Raw genomic sequence first — 19,616 nt, 5'->3', positions numbered from 1 at the left:
CATATAATTACTATTAAATTTTTTAAGGAAAAGTAGTAGTACCTAAGGAGAAGCATAAGTTTCAAATAGTAGTGTTATTTTTCCAACGTTTGGAAACTAATTGTTTTTTTGAGAAAAACAGTTTTGGAGGATATGAACATTTATATATTTTCATGAAATATTTAAAATATAGCGAAACATGTCATTCTTGATGCAAACAAAATCAAAACTAATTTTGCAAACTTAAATTGATTGTAACGTTTAGTAAGCACAATGCCTTTGTTTGATGATTATAGGTCAATCCGTCAAAATTGAACTACTGCATCCAACGCCTAACATTGTTGCAACAATGAGGTTTGTGGCACTGACCCTATAAATCGCTAGGGAGTAATAAGGACATTTTCATTTTCCATTTCTCTCTATTACCCATTCATTGCTATCTTACGATGTAAACCCTAATAGGAAGAAATTTTGATTTTCTACTAATAAAGTGCCATTGATAGGATATATCGTTTTCATGTGATGCCTAAGTGCTACACATTTATTTGTTTCTATGTTTGTTAATGGCACTTTCACATATCAACAGGTTTATCAAAAGGATGAGCTTTTTCCACCTACCAATGGGTATATTGGAAGGGCGAGCATATTGAGAGGTTTGGTATATTGGTCTGGCAGTCTGTAGAAAATGAAACCTCTGAGAGGAATTAGGAACCAATCTATCTCCCATTGACAACAAAATGCATTCCAACATATCAATTGTTGGTGCAACATTAACCAGAAAGACACTTGGTGATAATGGTCAAGGCAAGCTTAGAATACTCTCATCTTTAATGATTTGTGCTTCAACATTTGTGATGAAGACTCACGATCAACTTAACCAACAACAATTGGAAAATAGAAAATCTATAAAAAGTAAAAATTTTATGGATTGGCCTTGATAAGGGCCTCACTTGATGGGGGAGTCTTCTGTCACATTCAAGGGTGCAACACACCATTGGAAGTGCTAAAAAAGTGGAAGGGTTTGTATGATTTCCATTCAAAATTGGAATGCATACAATTGTAGATGAAGTTGTTAAAAGTTGAGTTAAAAAATAGTGATGTAATGAGCCTCTGTTTATAAATCCAAGCAATCAAGCATGACGTTAAAGCTGCTGGTGTAAAATATATATATATATATATATATGAGACACTGCCTTCATAAAAACTCTTCTTTCGACATATTAAACTTAGTTGAAGTCATTGCAACCAAGCGATCAGCTGAAGGCACTTCCTTTTAATCAGTTGATTTAAAAGATGGTTGACAGGGAAAAGGCACTTGTTAGAAAAATAGAAACCATTGGAGAGGATACTTGCTATGCTCAACAAAAAGGCAATTCCTCAAATAAGAGTTCATCTTCCAAAAAATGAAGGGAATGAAAGAGGGAATGGAGGCTGTATATAGTGAAATTGGAAGACTAAATTATTATAAAACCAAACAAAGATCCAACCACATAAAACCGTAGTTCTAGTATGAAATCTACCATACACCAATGAAAAACCTAAAAATGTGCAAAACAACAAAATAGAAAGATTATACCATTCGTGTACTCATTAGGGTTTTGTTGACGTAGCTAAAATCGCAGAACTACGACTTCATTCGGGCAACGCAAAATAGAATGCTAAGTATCCTATCCTCTCTTGAGATAACGAAATCCCTAATGCTGTTTTTAATTGATCAATGGGGGATGACCTCAAGGTTTCGGTTGTCAAGTCTTGACTGTAGGATAACTTAGCAGTTGATGTGTTTTGCTGGAAACACAAAGGGGACTTACCGTTAGACGGAATCGGTTTCGCACAGGTTCCCTAAATTCTTACAGTCCCATTTCATCTAATTTGCTTTTAATTGATGCTACTTCAGCTTGACTTGCGGGTTTCTTTTTAATAAAAAAGGGAAAAAGGGGGAATAAGGATAAAGAGTAAATAAAAACAGCTAGCTAACCTAACTAAGACAACATATTTGAACACATAGATGCAAATCTTAAAATAACCTGAAATTACTTTGCCAGCTAATTAGCACAACTAGGTAAAAACTAGTGCAATCATCTAGGAATTTTGAATTTTCAACATGTTAAATACAAATGCTGGACTCTTACACCCACTCATTCAACTCTAACAACCGAACTTATCACAAAATTGTGCTCAGACTAACCATGCAGAGGGAATAATAATCAATTATTTCCTAATGGTATGGACCAAGATTTCCATCAAATACATGCATAATCAAATGTAAGGCTCAATTTTCTCATTTGTAAAGGTTAATAGAGAATAGTTAGTAGCCAGAGAGTAGAAGTAGAGTAGGAGGAAAACTCAAAGTTGTGGCAAGGATTTGTTTAAATAAATACTTGATTTCATTGAAGTTATGGTGGATCATGATGTTATTTCTACTTGTTGCATGGTTTCTTGCTTACTTCTCATGGTCTAGATAACATTCATTGATTGCAAAGGAGAAATGTATGGATGTTGATGATTCCTTGGTTCATACTTTTTGTAGTTTTTTGATTGTAGGCTACAATGCAAAGTCACCCTGAACCTTACACTTGTTCTTAGTTCAATTAGGGATGCTTATTCAAGTTTGTGCCATGTATGGGTATTTGAATGAGTATTCATGATATGAAAACCTTTCTCATCCTTAGAAGATTGCACTAGTTTTGCAGAGTTGTTCCTAGCATGGCGAAGGAAAGCTCAGTTTAAGGAATATGTCTGTCCAAACATCATCCCTTACTATCATTGATCTTAGGAATAGATTAGATCTCTCTAGACTCTTTATCTCGTTTTTTTCCTTTTTTTCAAATCAAGTAAGATTCCACGTTCTAGCGGCATTCAGACATTCAAGTTCAACGAAAGTGCCCTTGTGATTCTGTAATGTCCCCACTTTGAAATACAATTTAATGGTAAATGATAATAGTAAAATAAAAATAAAAATATAAAAGTATATAATTAAATTTTAATTAAGTTAATGAATGGTCAAAGACATGAAATGAAAAGTTGTGACTCCCTCAAACAGGTGATATAAAAGGGAGAAGAGAACCTCATTTGAGGGGGATAATTTGGGAATCAGAGGTGCAGACCTAATTTAAATAAAAGTGCAGATCTGATTGTGAAAGGTTGTGTCCCTTTCAAAAAGGCAGAAATAATTAAGAGCTGCACTCTTTCAAAGGGTACTGATGGTGAAAGGGTGTACCTCTTGCCAAAGGGCATACATGGTGAAGAGGTGTGACCCCTCCCTCACATTGAGAGATATAAAGGAAAGGAATCCAAGCATCCAAGGAGATCAACATCGATCAGATCAAATCAGAACTGTTATTAAGTTACGGGCAGTAACATCTTTGTTCTTGGTTGGGGATGTGCTTAATATATATGCTTAATATATGAAGCCTGATAATGTTCTTATGCAGAATTCAGTAGTAATATTAATATAGACTGCAATATGTATGACATTCATACTTAATCCATAATACATGAATCAGTTGGAAAGAAATATATTGCACTCAGAATTACATCAACATCGCAGGCGGATCAAACTTAAAGATACCTTCAGAAAGCCACACCGAAATTGACTGATTGCTTATAACAGCATCTGGGTATGATTACCAGTGAATTCCTTATGCAGATAGAAAACACATACAAATAGATTAATATGCAGATAGAAAACACATACAAATAGATTAACATGCAGATATATACAGAAGTTCGATCTACACTCTGATCTAAATGAAAAAAGAATCAAAAAGGAGAATATTTTAGCAGAACAGAAAACAATAAAGGGACTGGCAAACTGTTTTCCCTTTAAGAAGATATAGGAACCCTCTCTCTAACCCTCCCTTATCAATTGAGAATAGTAATCTAAGGCAAGATTTAGGGGAATTCCAAATGGGGACATTACAGATTCCAGCAAATCACATCACCATCACTGAGTCTATCCATGTATAAGGTCAAGATCTGACTATCGGAATCTTGGAGTCGTCTCGTTTGACCACATTGTTTAGCATCCGAGAGGTCTTTGTTCAAGAGAGGATGGAATACTTAGTATTTTATTCTGTGTTGCATGATGTGATAAAAAACACATCAACAGGTGCCACACAACACATGACTTTTAAAAGGGATTTCTTTCATGAGTTTCATAACGCAAAGATGTCGCATCAATGGAAGATAGCACCAAATTTCATACGGATCCATCATTTTAAAGAGCTGCTGAAGATGACCTACTGCAGCGATAGACTATTGTTTGAGGCTTTGAGCTACTTATGCCCATAAGCGTAGCTTTACTTCTTTGAAATACAAAATTGCTTGAACCATATTTTTCACAATTTTGTTCATCCTTTCAACTACTCTGTTTTGTCAAGGAGTACGAGAAACTTTGAGAGAATGCCTGATCCCATGTTTCTTTAGATAGTCATCAAACACCGTTGATGTGAATTCACCACTATTATCGGTCCTCAGTGTGCAAATATGGGATTGTCCATCATTTTCAAACATGGAGAGAAACTTCTAAAATGTTTCAAAAGTTTCTGATTTTTTATTCAAAAAATAGATCTAGGTCAATTTGTTGTAGTGGCCAAGGAACAACATCAGAAAATTAGGGGACAGAGGAGATATTACTTAAATTTAAACTTTCAGTGGTCCTTTGAGTGATAATGCATATCCAGTCAATAATCTTTGATTCATTGAGGAGAGTCCTTTGATTATCAATATTTGATGTTACTTATGCACCATTAGAAGCCAGAGGAAACCTTTTGTTACTACGAACTATCAAGTTGTGAGGCAACTAAAATTAATTGTATCTATGAATTATCATTGAATACCAATGAAAGAGCTTAAGATACTACAATGAAGATTTTCACCCAAAACTGATATCGCTGATTTACTGGGAGAAAGAAAACTAGCTAACACAATCTAATTTGCAAGACTGAAGGAGGATGATGCATAAGATGTCACGGGACATGCAAATTGCACGTTGCTCAAGAAAAATGATACATAATGAGCACTTACCACTTTTAAGGTGTCTTGGCCTTAATAAGATTGAATACAAAAACAAGTTCCATTGAATTGCCTTTATCATGTGTGTAAATCAATATGGTTTCTTTCTTTCTTCTCTATGACAAAATAAAAAGCTTTGGAAAGATGATCATAAAAACCTTAAATTATTTAATCAGATTACTCAGAGAGGTATAATAGATGTTATTTGTCTGCATAGATTTTAAATCAATCAAAAACCATTCTTTTGTTTATTTTTTATTTTGAAGCAAATATTTTATTTTTGCTTGAGTTGAGTTTGTGATGCTTTCATGAAATAAGTGAATGGCTGATTGAGTGTGACGCTACTTTTATGGTAGTTCTTGTGTATATTCTTGTTAGCTTTTGTCGACTTTCAATTGGATTTCTTTCATGTTTTCTTACTAGCTGCTTCTTTTCAAAAACATTTCTAGGATGGATTATCTGTGCAATTTGATGACTTATTCAAGAAAGCTTGGGAAGAAAATGTTCCAGTGGAAGAGAGTGATGAAGGTAAGTGGAAAGTGGTTTCCCAGTTGGAATATTGCAGGGCAATGCAAATGTTTATTTGTACTTCTGTAATTTTTTGGAGAAATTGTTTCACTTTTGAAGGAAACCTGATGAAGATTTTTTAACTGACTCAGAGGGTGTGCTTGCTTCCATTGGTTTCTGAGTGGATTTGTGGTACTGTTAAGATTAGTCAGATCTGCGAGTTCTAGGTGATTTGTGTTATGTTGGTTGGGAAGCGTTTAGCATTTTTTGCCCTGAATGATCAAAAGTTTTGTGCTTAGAGTGTTGGTCTGTCATTGTTGATTGTCTTTCTTGGAATTGCTTGAAGGTAAATGATGTCATCCATTTTGTAAAATTGTTTGGTTATCAACTTTCTTGATAAAAGATCATATATTTCTTGTTATCAATGATGTCAAAATGAAATTAAATACACACTGCAATTGGGTAAGGAACATGTCAGCATTTTGGAAGGTGGGAGTTGATTTTCAATGATCTGTGTAGTGTGGAACACACTGATTTTTCCCCCAACCCTAGTATCCTTGTTTCTCATATATGTATAGTAAGCATACTTCGATTAACAATTAACTCTCTAAAACAGGAGAATCGTGTCTTCCTAGTGGTTTTGAAGTAATAGTTTTTGAGTTCTTATATAATCACTGTACAACCTCTTGGCTTACAATTTATCTTTACAATTGTTGTCGAAGTCTTTATTTTAGCACAGGAATAGTTATACAATCTACTGAGTGCACATTTAGCTCTTCAAGTGAGGATCATGCACTAATTAATTTTTATTTAGTTCTAGTGTAGAATAAGATTTCTGAAGCCATGAAAATGCAAACATACTTGAACCCCCATTGATTATATGTATTCTTTTCGCGTGTCCCTGCTTGCTGAATAAAAATCTGCTTTTGTTAAATTTGACAAAAGGCTAGTTATTTTGTAACCTTGCAGAGAAGCATATCTTAAGAAATTAGTATTTGATGTCAAGAAATGGGCAAATAATTGTTTTTTATTATAGCTGCACTCTCTTGTTGTTGCTTCTTGGATTTTATTTAATGGGTTAGAGTGATGTTTATTGATTTGAATCACCTTAGAACATTCTTGAACCTCTTTGGATTCGTTTACTCTCCTTCACACCTAATACTTGCTGAAACAAATGCAGCAAGATCGAGTGTTTTTCAAGTTGCTATCATTATACTTGAACTATGATCTCACCATCTCCATTGTGGATATGTAACTCTCTTCTCCGCTCCCCTCACTTCCTCAGCCTAAGAAACCATCTGGCTGTGCTATTGAATCCTCCTTCAAAGGAGCAGTTAATGGCCTTCTTTGGATGCTCATCATCAGCCACCAAGTCATTTCTTCACAATATGAAGGCAACAGCTCAACAAGAAACAAACCAAATCTGTAAGAAAAATCTGAATATTCTATGTTACATGGGATTTTAAGGACAGGGACAGTGGTTTATGTTTCTAGGATGGCAGTCTGGTGGGTGGGGTTGGGAGGGCATTTTTGCTGGACACTACGGGATAGTGTATATATGTATGCCCTGATTTTATAAGTACACAGCATCAAAAGTTAAGTTTAGAGTCTCGACATTTATAATTCATTGATTCAAATATTCATACAATATATCAAAGGAAATAGCAGAAAGTATGTTCATTGATTCAAGTATAGCAGCAAAAAAAAAAAACAAATATAAAATATTTTGATTTCAATGTTTCATTGTTGAACAGAGAATATCAGAATTAAAATCAAAATGGACAATTATGCTCCATTTGTGATATCAATATCAAAAGAGTCGTCTGACATTATGTTAGTATGCATAAGTCATGACTCATCTGATGGAATCCCAAACAATCTTGGCTGCACGTCCTCATCGTCAGTCTTTCTAGCATCTTCAGCATCAATATCCCAATGCGCAATTGGAGTTAAATGATTTGGAGTCACAAGGTAGTATGAATTGGAACTAGCTTCTTTGCTTGTTTAGAGATAAGCTTATTCCTATTGATCAAGTAGATGGAGCTATATTCAGACTCGTTCCTTTGTTCAGTAGAGAAAATATTAAATAACAATCTTTGACTGTAGGTGAACAGCAAGCTGGTTCATCTCGAGTGTATCCTTCCCATGTCATGTCCACCATGCAATAGGATCTTTTTGAGCAAAAATGATCCTGTCTATTCTAGCCTTTGGATTGTTTAATGTACGAGCTCAAAGGTTGATAAAATCAATTTGTTGACATCCTTATTATTATACATATTCCAAATGGGGTTTTCATAAATGCCTTGTTTACTTGATCATCATCAGAAGGAGCATCCAAGCCTGTTCTAGGTGCATACTACTTGGGTTTAACAGCAGCATAGGCAGCCATATGAAGTGGGGAGCTAATTTTGTTCCACCTCTTTGTAAGAATAGGATTGATATACTCATCATAGAATTGCAATTTAGTTTCCTTAGTATGAACTGCTTGCCTCATTTGATCAAGCATGCCATCAAATGTGTCATAAATTCCTTTAAGTCTAGGAGACTTTATATTAGCATACCTAATCAACCCCATGATAGATGATATAATAGAGCTAATATATATGCAAGCTACATTTAGAAATTTAGAATGAATAGTAAGTTTTTTAAATTTGTCAAATTGAAATGAGTCGATGACAAAATTATAAATTAATGTTTAAAATTGAAAGCAACATGGAAAATACATTTAATTTCTTACCTAGAAGCGGTCCACCAAGCGTCATCAAGTATTTTTTGTTTCATCTTTTTCCCCTTCTTTTTGACTTTAATTCAAGCCACTTTTTCTACTCTCCACAAACCACCATGTATTGTAGATCCTCCAATACCTCCAACATCTTCTTTAACAAATTAAAATGGCTTGTTTATCTAGATTCAGTTGGCTTGAAGATTTTTCTACTTTAAAAAGATTTGAATATTGCAAAATTGCAAATGATGTGGGGTGTTACATTTAACCATTTATACATCTCTGGCTTTAGCTACCACTATCTTCAGTCAATTTATTTTCTTGATGTCTTTTGAAGAATGGACACATGGGTCCAAAAAATGTTTGTAAGTGCTTTCAACCATCAAACCAGCTAGCTTACAAACACAAACTAAATTAGGCACCACTTGCACAAAAATAGAATACCCTCGATGGTTGCTTTCAAGATTTGAAACTAGTAATTTTTGTGCTTGGGCTTCTAAACGAAAACAATAACTCTAAGAAAGTGGGTGCCAGTTGGACACGTAACAATAATATTAACGTGGCTAATGTCGAATATTAGTGTACCTATCCATGACAAGGAGTGATTAGTTTTAGTTCATGTTTTTTTCATGTCCTCTAATATGTTCACTTTGAAATAGTGTTTGTCAAGGAGGGAGGTATGGAATTTATGTTCTCCAGGGGACATGAGTGGACTTATTTTTTTTTGATTTCTTGAGAAAGTCTTTGGAATATGGAGAGTGTGACACATGAAACATGATGTCATGGGCATGAAAGAATGCGATTATTGAATCATTGGCTTCCTCTTGTGCATGTATATTCAACAACCTTGCCGTTGTGTTTCTAACAGCAGTGGCCATCCTTTACCCTTTATTGCAAGAAGAACCCTTTCTGCTTATATCTTTTATAACCATAGATGACATAGTGGAATGCATTGGAATAAATTCTATGGATACACCTTTCATTTTTGCATCACTCATCACAACCAGTCGAGCCATTTCAACTCTCTTCTAAAACTCTTTCACTTTTGTTAAACTTGTGTCACAAACTTTAGTTTGCAACTCTAATAACGGGCTGTTATGTTAGGAATCTGGCCCTTCAAGTATTATCCTTATATAGATCCTTTCAATGTTTGATGTCCTGCTTTTGGGTTTATGGATTTCCAATTAATTTAATCTTTCTATTTCTAAATTTTTCTCTTCTCAGATTAACATGGCTGTATTACTAGTAATACATCCTTGGAAAATGAAATTCATTCTGTTCTACACTTTTTTTTTTTTTTAGATTTAAAATAAATGATTTTTTGTTACTTTGTATCAAGAATATTCACTGATGTACAGATGCAGAAAATTCTCTGGGAGCAGAAGATATCAATCCAGAGGGCAGAGAACCTGACAGTATGGATATCAATCCAGAGGGCAGAGAACCTGACAATATGGATGATGAAGTGCATGATATAGCTTTAGATGAAACTACAGTTTTGGATGAAATTCTTTCTAGCACCCAACAAGATATAAAGAAAGAAGAAAGTTACGGAAAAGCTGAACAAAAGAAAGAGGTATCAAGGCATATATGGTTGAAAAATCCGTGATTTGGAGAATTTGTATTTTTGGCACTTTATTGTTCTGTGTATGCTGTTGTTATCTTATTTATGAAATGTATAATTTGTAACCAGCGTTGAAATTAGAATTATTTATTCTTGGTTGATTACAAACACAGACGATGATCTCTTTTGCTCGAGAAACTCCATCTGAATGTTTATCTATATAATTGATGACATGTTGAATGAATTTTTTTGTTTGATGCACACAAACTAGAACTTCTGCTATATTCTGCACAAATAATGACAATCACCCAATGGATTTACAAATTATTGTTTCATGTATTCATAAGTATTAAGACTCTGGCAAATAGCTGTATTTATGATTGGATAAGTAACATACTAAATTTTCTTAACAATTTGTTATATAAATGAAATCTCCTACTTTACAAAAGAAATCAGAAATAACAATTTAACAGAGGAATATTGGAAGAGGATAGGTTGACAATGACAGAATATATCTGTGGTTGTGCCTCTTTAAAAGCAGGATCTAGTGCTTTATGTTGTATGTTAATCTCTAAAGACCCGAGCCAATTTCTAACCCAATTTTTTTCCAACTTCCCACTGTTACCATAAAGACTTTTTGTCAAACCGTTAATATTTACCTCCTTGAGTGTTTTTCTGTTTTGCAGACTCTGTGGTGTTTGTAGAGCTCAAAATGCAATGTCCACCCAGCAACACTTGAAACTAAACTAAACATTCAGTTACCAACAAAAGATAATTGCAATGATTGAGACAATAATACTTGCAGCGAATTTTCATCTGCATGTTTGTGAATATTGGACGCCGTATCCTCGGTATTTTCTGGATGCAGTTCTTGCAGTGTCTCGGGCACAGATCTTTGTGCTTTTGGCTACTGTGATTTGTTTCTGCTGTAAATCCGAACTAGGGTTTTTAACCCTGCCATGACCTGGGGCTTCAGTAGCCTATTTTTTTACAATTTTTTTAGTAAAAAAAATCTAAGTTATTTTTCTGCAGAACTATACCTTGGGATCTGTGCAAGTTTTTTTTCTTCAGGTTATTATTTTTTCTGATTTTTTTCAGAAAATTTTCAGGGTTCAGATTTGCAGGAAATTTTAATTTCTGGGTTTTTAGCAAACCTCGAAATTCATGCATTGGGATTCGTGCCTCGAAATCCATTTCAGTGTTTTAGATTCTTTGTGCAGCTGTTTCAGTTCTGATTTTTTAATTAGATTCTTTTGTCCCATTTTCTGTGCCTTCACCAGGTTGAATTGATTCAACCTTGGTTTTCGTGATGGCATCCTTGACCAACATCATGTTGGAGCACAGTTAAAAGTTCAACGACTGCAACTACAACACCTGGAAACAGCACATGCTGACCGTTTTTGAGTATCGTTGCCTTGATTAGATTGTTTTGGGCAAGGCTACTCGTCCTGCAACATCAGATTCAGACCAGGATGAATTTGATGAGCGCAATCGAGAGGCTGTCATGCTCATCAAGTTGTCCGTCATAGATGATCAACTTCCTCAAGTGCCTTCGTGGAAAACAACTAAAGAGATCTGAAATTTCTTGAAGGCTCTTCATGAAACATCCGACAAGAGCCGAGCTTGCTTTTTGAGGAATATGCTTTTTTCTATCATGATGGATGAAAAGACGTCTATCTAGACACATCTTATGAAGATCAAGGACATCCGTGACCAGTTAGAAGCTATTGACCGAACCATGGAGGAAATGATATGGTAGTGATCATGTTGAAGAGCCTGCCCAGATCCTACGAGCATTCCATTGATACGATCAATATCTCTTATGCTATTGTTGATCTGAAGTTTCTTGATCTCTACAACAAGCTTCTACAACAAGATCGATGGAAGCAATAGTTTGGAAGCAACGCTAGTTCGTCCACTAAACAGGTCTTCACAGCTAAATCTTTGGATAAGAACAAGGGTAAAGCTCAGTCCTTCCAGCAAAAGGGATAAGGTGAATCTAAACAACCTTAGAAGAAGAAAAGTGTACAGTGTAACTATTGTCACCAGTTTGGCCATATTAAGAAAGATTACAGGAAATTGTTAGCATTTGTGCAATCTAAACTGGGAGGGTCTTAGGAATAGGAGCAGGCTTTGAATAGAAGGAGTTAACCTTCTATGCTTTGTGATAAGCAAATTTCCTGTCTGCTAGGTTTTCACGATTTATACCTAAAAAATTGTTTGAGTGTTTTCATGATTTTTTTGTGAAAAATTGTTTGTGGGTTTTCATTTTTTTTTCCTCAAAAATTGTTTATAGGTTTTCACGAATTTTTTCCTCGAAAATTGTTTGTTGGTTTTTACATTTTTTCCACAAAAATCATCTGTAATTCACGAAGTTCGCGTGGGATTCTGTGATTTGCGAAGTTTTTAGGGTTTGATAGATTTTTCCTCAAAAAATCATGCTTTGTTGTAGTTTGTTTTATGTCACATTATAAACATTAAATTATATTTACACCATTATGTTTTATTATATTAATATTATTTAACATTCCCCTCTTATGTCACATTAACCATATTAATTATATTGATTAGTATTATACTTAAAATAGTCATTAATAAAGGGTGATTTCTAAAGCCAGTGAGTTGGGCAATAGGGATTGTTGGTTCTAGGAAATTGAGTTTGCGTTGCTGGTTTGGACATGGCAGCTCATCCTTGTAGGCAATTTTAGCATCCATTTCTAGCTGCCAATCACCTAAGGGCTGGGCATTTGATGCATGCGGTGACGTGAGACTATGGTAAGATGGCATGAAATTTTTTGCAGCCATTATTGACCCTTGGCGTGAGGATTTAAGCTCTAATACTTCAGGTGCAGACCTTGTAAAGTTCACTGTTCATTCAATGACAAAAAAATGTTGATATAAATGTTGTATCCAGCTCCTTCCAGAGGACAACATTGCTGAACTTTGAGGTCAGAGTTGTATATCCATTTATCTCTGTAACCTGCTCATTTAAGATTGCATGAAAATATTGTTGTTATCATCTATTCCAAATAGTGCAGTTATTTCTTATATCTTATTTATGAATGCCAAAGTATAGTTGTGAATGTTATGTGATAAATCCATCAAACCAAGCATCACATAAACTTGCAAATCAGAAACTACACAGGAGCATGTACATAATCTGTTTGATTAAGTGCATGCTTAGTGAACATTGAGGAAAAAGAGAAAAAATTGGTATAAAATTGGCATGGATCTTTACAATCAGCATGAAGTTTATTGAGTCGTACCAAATTGAAGTGCTCTAAGCAAGTGAAACGTGAAGCATTGGAAGCAGGGTTTCAAATTCATCATTCAATATTCAAGGCTAGGGTTTGCGAATTTTCAAATGTTATATGTGTGCCACTGCTATAATGATTACCTTGTTGAACAAGGTAATGGGGCAGCTAGAGGCGAGAATATTCAAAAGCTATTATCTATATCATCATCAACATTTGTGAAGAAAAAAAAATCCTTGATTGCAGCAGCTGAGAAGAGAATAGCATTCACTGGCAATTTTGCAATTTCTTCTAAACTCGGAGGTTTCATATGGTCTCTTACTTGATGAATAGTAATACCTTGGTGCAGTTAAGAGAATTTTTAGGATTGCGCAAGGGAAGCACAGTTGTTTTAGAAGCAATAATCATAGCTAGAATATAGTCACAGCATGAGACACCACAAGAAGGTCAATGGCACTTTTCTGATGATTAGAGAGAGAAACTTAAAGAATCAAAGTGACATCATAAATATCAAATCATGCTGGGGCTATAATATCCAATGGGGCTGATTGTTTTATGACCAAAAAACACACTTATACTGGTTCAAATGTGTTATGAATGTAGGAATTTGTGGAAATGATAACAGTCCCAAACTTAGTTGGAGTACGTTAGATGACAAGCATGATGCAAAGTAGACAAGACACTTTATTAGAATTGTAAACTAAATGATTTGTTTTTGAAATTTTTTCTTCAAAATCTGAAAGGTCAAATGTCTCATAAGGTGTCTATCTATTATCTTATCATCAAGTCATGTAACCCTCAAGAATAGTTTAGCAGATTACTATTAAAGTATGAAAGGAAAAGGTACAACTTAGCAGTGACAGGAAGCATGGCTCTTCCTCTTTTGTGGATTCATTTCCTTGGTTTTGTTGTTTTTAGAAAATTCTGGAGAAGAGCAATATGGACGACATTGTTGAAAGTTGTACAACATTAACAGAGGGGATATTGGGCTTCACTGTATGTACACATTCTAGAAGAGATCCCAAAACTGATGATGAAGTCAGGATATGCCATGAAGCAACACCATTGCTTGCTGTGTTTAACAAGCTCAAATATCTTGATCAATGCTTATAAGTATTATGTTTGTAAATCTATGTTCTACAGAGCTGTAATGTTTTCTTCTCTTATATCGCTTTCTCTTTGGCTTATATCAGCCCTTAAAGGTCCTTTTATTTCTCACCCAGAGATTTTGGTTAGCTGTTTTGAACTTCAGGTTTCTGTAATATTCTTTTTTCAATATATTTTTGCTTATGATCAAAGAAAATTTCTTGCTTATACCCCCTAACATCCCCCCTCCCAGCCTCTCTGTTTCCTGCCTCCTCGTCATCCTCTCTCCTGATTCCTCTCCTTCCTGAAAGCATGAAAGCATGTGAATCCACTCTCTAAAACTGAAATATATAGAATCAAATGTTATTTTTGTGATCAAGTTAAAATGGTTATTACAGGTTTACCATTTTAAATATTGTTTTCGTTTTTCCTGATAAGAATTTTCTAACATCTAACTCTTTTACCTTTTTGCTCGAAATCCTGTGTCTATATGTGTCTCCAGGATTTTGTTTAATAATGCCATAAATTCCACATTGCATTGATTTTCTGTATGAGATGTAAGAGAGTATTCTATTCAGTCATGGAGCTGATTGTTTGTGTAAGATAATTTTTGTGTTGTGGGGAGACATTTCTCTGTATTCATAATTCAATTATAGCATAATGGCCTCTGGTTTGTATATTGTTTATTGCAGTTACTGCAAGCTAATTAGAACAAGTGTGCAGGTGTGGGCTGTCATGGGAGGTGATGGCGACATTGCAGGCCGTTTTTCAGAACTTGTGCCTGATATGGCCCTTAATTTTCCTTTTGAGCTGGATAAGTTTCAGAAAGAGGTATTTTGCCACGTTGTGGATATGGTTTGTTATTTTTTGACTCTAAAATCTTTCAGGCTTTTGATTTCCCTTTTGAGCTCAATAAGTTTGAGAAAGAGATACTTTACCATGTTATGGACACCATTCCTTATTTATCTTGTGAAAATCTTTTGATGTTGTCTAGTAGAACTTTTGCAAAATCTATTTTAAATTTTATTTCTTTAAATTTTGTTATTGTTCAGGATTTTTTGTCTACCTTATTTACAGTTTTTTCTGCGTTACATTATTTCTGCTTAGATTCTTCATCGAAACTCATTCCTTGCAATTCTATGTTCTCATTGATTATGAAATTTAATGACATCTTGATATTGTTTTTGTTATTACTATTCTTTTCTTAAACTCAGATGCCTCTGGGTATATCACTTATTTTCCATACATAGATTGATAGCATGCATATTTGAGATCTTGGTTATATAATGGTTTTCAGAGTTCATTCTTGCAAATTGTTCATTTGGCCTTCCTCTATGTTAATGTTTGTAGCTGCAGGAGATTTTTTATTTTTTGCGATGTTTGTATGACCGTCTTGTTGATATCATGTCTTACCTTTTATCTGTTCGTTTATTCTGTTCGATTATATTGTACTTTGCTTTCGAGTCTTTGGTTTCCTCCAAGCTGGAAGTGTAACGGATCATTTGTTAACTGTCACCGACCATTGGGTTTAATTACGGCTCCATGGGAGTCACGTACTTGGTGGCTACGTCTCCTGCCTTTATCGTATTTCTTCCATCAAGAGGTATGGTGGTGTCTTCAGCTGTGCGGCTCTTTTTGGTAACCGTCTATGAAGCAGCTTGTATTGTAACCACCACTAAGCTTGCAGCATGGGCTCTTCAACTTCCATCACCCTTAGACATTCTCGGAGGCTTGTATATGTTATTTAGATATGTTGCGGATTATTTTTTGGTGTTAGCGCTGGCGTGAAGTTCTGAGAAGAGAATATATTATATATGTGTTTATCCGTGTGGTGGTTCTGATCTGATCATATCTCCTTCAGCAATCTTTTATCTTCCTCTGTGCTTCTGCATCATCGCTGCCTCCTCATATATTATTGATGTATGAAAGTCTATGTACTGGATATATGGTAGAAGTCTTCACTCTTCTGAGATGATATTGGCTTATGCTGTTGATTGTTAAAGTGTTAACAATCTTGTTCAGTTAATTGCTTGTTAAGCTCGAGCATTGTATCAGATTTGTGCCTTTAATAAAGTTAATTTTTGTGTGGCTGGGTTTGTCACCCTCAGGTGGAGGGTTTTCCCAGGAATTTTTTTGTCTTCCTTGTTCTTGTGAGTTTTTTAAGTGTCAGATTTCTGAGTTTAATTTTAACACTCTACACTACACTATTTTCTTGTTTTTTCAGAAACTTAAGAATTTTAACCTATTCCCAAGTCAACAAAAAAAGAATACAATCATATTCTATGTCAGGAACATAAGATGGAGCTGTGGCAGACTTATGTAAAAAATGAATTGATGTATCCCTTTTTCTTTATGTTGTTGGGTTTTACACATGAAGTTTGCCTGGCAAATTATGTTTCAGAATACCACCAAAGAAACAATAGGTCTTTTAAATCACAATCTCCAATGAGCTTTTGAGATTATAAAATATCATTGGAACATGTGCATATATATATGTTTGTATAACTGGTTTACCTAAATATAGAGGGTTTTGTGATTGTTTACAATCAATGTAGATTATTGGAGAATGAAAAACATGTAATGTCCCCATTTTAAGAATAAATGGTTTGTGGGCATTTACTCAGTTTGAGTTTTCTCATAAGCTACTTGGCGAGTTGGCGAGAACTTGAAAAAAAATGTTGTGCTAAGGTTGTGTCTTGCAGGGTTGTTGGTTGACAACGAGTTCAATATGGAGCCTTTTGATGGTTTTGGAATCAATACCTAACCTTTTGGGTGCTCTGCAAACTTCTTGGAGGAGCAAGCCAGTTTTAGTAAGTCAACCAATTGTAATGTCCCCTTCTCCGCAGTGATTAGTTCGGTTGGTCGTTAGCCTAGTTCGGAGGCCCGTAGGCTAGTCGGGAGTAGAAATTAGGGTTTCCTATTTTCTAGGAGGATTCTTTGGTGTTTTCAGGGGGTATATGTGGGAGTTTGACAGTTTGGATTCTGGATTCCTTCTGGGTTTTCAGAGAGGTTCAGGATGGTTTGACATGCATTTGCATCGGGTGACTTTTTCCAGACTTACTATTTTTAGTAAGTGCGACGACTTCTCAGACTGTGGTTAAAATTACTTTGGAAACACCGACTATTTTTAGTAAGTACTATTTTTAGCAGTTCTATTTTTAGTAGGATGTCAGCAGGCTTGTTCAGATGGCTATTTCCAGCAAGTCAGTTTGAGTAGTTGGTCTTCCAGTATTTTTTGGTGCTATTCTTGGCAAGGATTCTGCAGCTCAGTTTAGTGGCTATTTCTGGCGGTATTATTTTGGCAGGATCCTGTATTCACTCGGATGACTATTTTTAGTAGTTTAGTTCAGAGCTCCAACTCAGTTTAGTTTTGGTGATTTCCAGCACTTCAGTCTCCGGCTCAATTTGGCAATAATCAATATTTGAGAAGGTATTTTTAATATATTAATACCTTAGGCACCAGGTATTAATATTTGATTATTTTATGGATGGACGACTTAGGAAGGGAGAAAATATTAATTTTATCCTAAGTCTATTTGGGTGAAATTTGCATATGACTTCAAGGGGCTTGTCATGGTTTTAATAATTGAATTATAATTCAAGGCAAATGGGGCGATTTTCTAATTATATTGCCTTAGTAAAATTTTTTATTTCGAAGTCATAGTTGGGCGCCCACTTTACACTTTATTTTATGACACTTAAATTTATTAAAAAGGGCAATTTTGGATGAATGTGAATTGGACGAATTTGTGCAAGGAAATGAAATGCAATGCAATGCTAAATGTGGATGAAATGGAATGGCATTTGGTTTGGGTGTATTTGGAGTGCATTTGAATTTGAATTTGGTTGGCAAAAAGTTATAAATAAGTGACTTGGGCTCTCATTTTGGGATCTCAGACAATTTACATTGTTATGCTGTCAGATTGACTCTAGACAATCTTCGAGAGTGAATACCTCCTAGGGCTCTTGACAGACTTCGAGTATGAGATCACACTCCTAGCTGTGATTGGATCTTCTGAATGTGGTTCGATTTTAGTGTGCATTTTCAGATTTTCAGTGTGGTGTGGATTTCAGTGTCGTTGGTTTTTGGTGTGGCTGTAGCACGTTTTAGTTCATAACTCTCAGTTCGTGTGTCAGATCATTCTGGGTAGTGGCTCGTTCTCTTCCTATGCCACAGGCGATCAAGTTTGTAAGTTTGTAGAGCTTAATGTTGAGTATTTAATTTTTAAATGCAAATCGTACTTCTTTCCTAGCCGTACTATGATGGGCTGCTTGGGAATGCGTGCATAAATTCATTTGGGAGTTTTGGGTGCAGTTTATTGGTTCTAATCTCATCGCCTGTCTTGTATCTCTCATTTGCATTCGTTTGGGGGTCATTTCATTGAGTGTGAATAGAGTTACAAGCATTTTTGTGAGTTTCTAGGCTGCGGTCTGTGTGTTTCCAGCACATGGTTGCATATCAAAATCTAAAAAATTGTTAGTTTGGAGTGTTTCCTTGTGTGGAGTTGGTTTTAGAGTGTGTGGGTTCTTTGGAGTGTGTTTAGAGATAATTTGAGTGTGTGGGGAGTGATTTAGAAGTGTTTGTGAGGATTTTAATGTTGCTGGTCTGTATTTCCAGCTTGCTGTTCATTCATATCAGATTTAGTTTTTTGGGGTTGAAGCTGGTTTTCAGGTGTGTGAGTCTATGGGTGTGGTGTGAAGAGTCTTGGTAATAAGTTGCAGCTGTTAGTTTGGGTTTTGGCATTTGAATATCCATGACGAATCATATTGTAATGCTTGTTAGTAGTACTAACAACAATTTATTTGAACTCTCCTAGTCCCACTGCATAAGTGGAAGAGGCTGGCCTTGCCACCTAGTTTGGACAATGATTATAATAATTTGGTAATCCATGTTTGCATTTTAAAGCTGATTAGTAGTACTAACAACTTTATACTTGGATTGTTGTTCTTTGGCCCATTGCATAAGTGGAAGAGGCTGGCTTGCCGCCTTCTTATCTATTGTAATTCTGTCCTCCCGCTGAATAAGCGGTTGAGTTGATTGTAATCTCATTTTCAGTCCTCTTGCTGAATAAGCGGTGGAGTTGATTGCTATTTCATTTCTAGTACTCCCGCTGCATAAGTGGTAGGGTGATTGTTCTTTAGTTTCTTGCATCATCCTTGGTTGGTTTATCGCCAAGTGATTTTTAATATTCAACATATCCAAGTATTGTATTATTTCCAGTTATTTGAAGCTAACGATCCCCTCAACACCGTATGCTCTCACCTTCCCATATTGGGCTTTTGGTGATCAGAAAGTGGAAGGGTTACAATTTCAGCATTATTGTATCTTCGTTTCCTAACCTTAACGAGTTCTTGTTGTGATTGTAACTGGAAATAAATGGAAAACAATTGTGGGGATATTACACCAATTGCTTTGGTACATCATCCCATGACTCCAGTATCACTTGTTATGATTCAAATTGCATAATTATGTCATCTGTATATTTTC

At 35.2% G+C, this 19,616-nt stretch overlaps 1 protein-coding gene across 2 annotated transcripts in view; it reads left to right on the top strand.

Annotated features, from left to right (window-relative positions):
- The window catches only part of LOC131061434 (DExH-box ATP-dependent RNA helicase DExH11), a 334,783-nt gene that overhangs the window by 41,225 nt on the left and 273,942 nt on the right, over nucleotides 1-19,616 (top strand). Inside the window, exons 5-7 of one of the 2 annotated variants that reach the window (XM_057995124.2) lie at nucleotides 5,445-5,523; nucleotides 9,589-9,800; nucleotides 14,852-14,959. In XM_057995124.2, coding sequence (XP_057851107.1) covers nucleotides 5,445-5,523; nucleotides 9,589-9,800; nucleotides 14,852-14,959 — 399 coding nt within the window. Of the gene's footprint in view, nucleotides 1-5,444; nucleotides 5,524-9,582; nucleotides 9,801-14,851; nucleotides 14,960-19,616 lie in introns of both variants that reach the window. The other variant, XM_057995123.2, reaches the window with a different exon arrangement.

This window comes from Cryptomeria japonica, chromosome 8 (genome assembly GCF_030272615.1).
Source record: "Cryptomeria japonica chromosome 8, Sugi_1.0, whole genome shotgun sequence".
In the NCBI taxonomy this organism is placed as follows: domain Eukaryota; kingdom Viridiplantae; phylum Streptophyta; class Pinopsida; order Cupressales; family Cupressaceae; genus Cryptomeria; species Cryptomeria japonica.
This window is presented reverse-complemented; position numbering and strand designations above follow the sequence as displayed.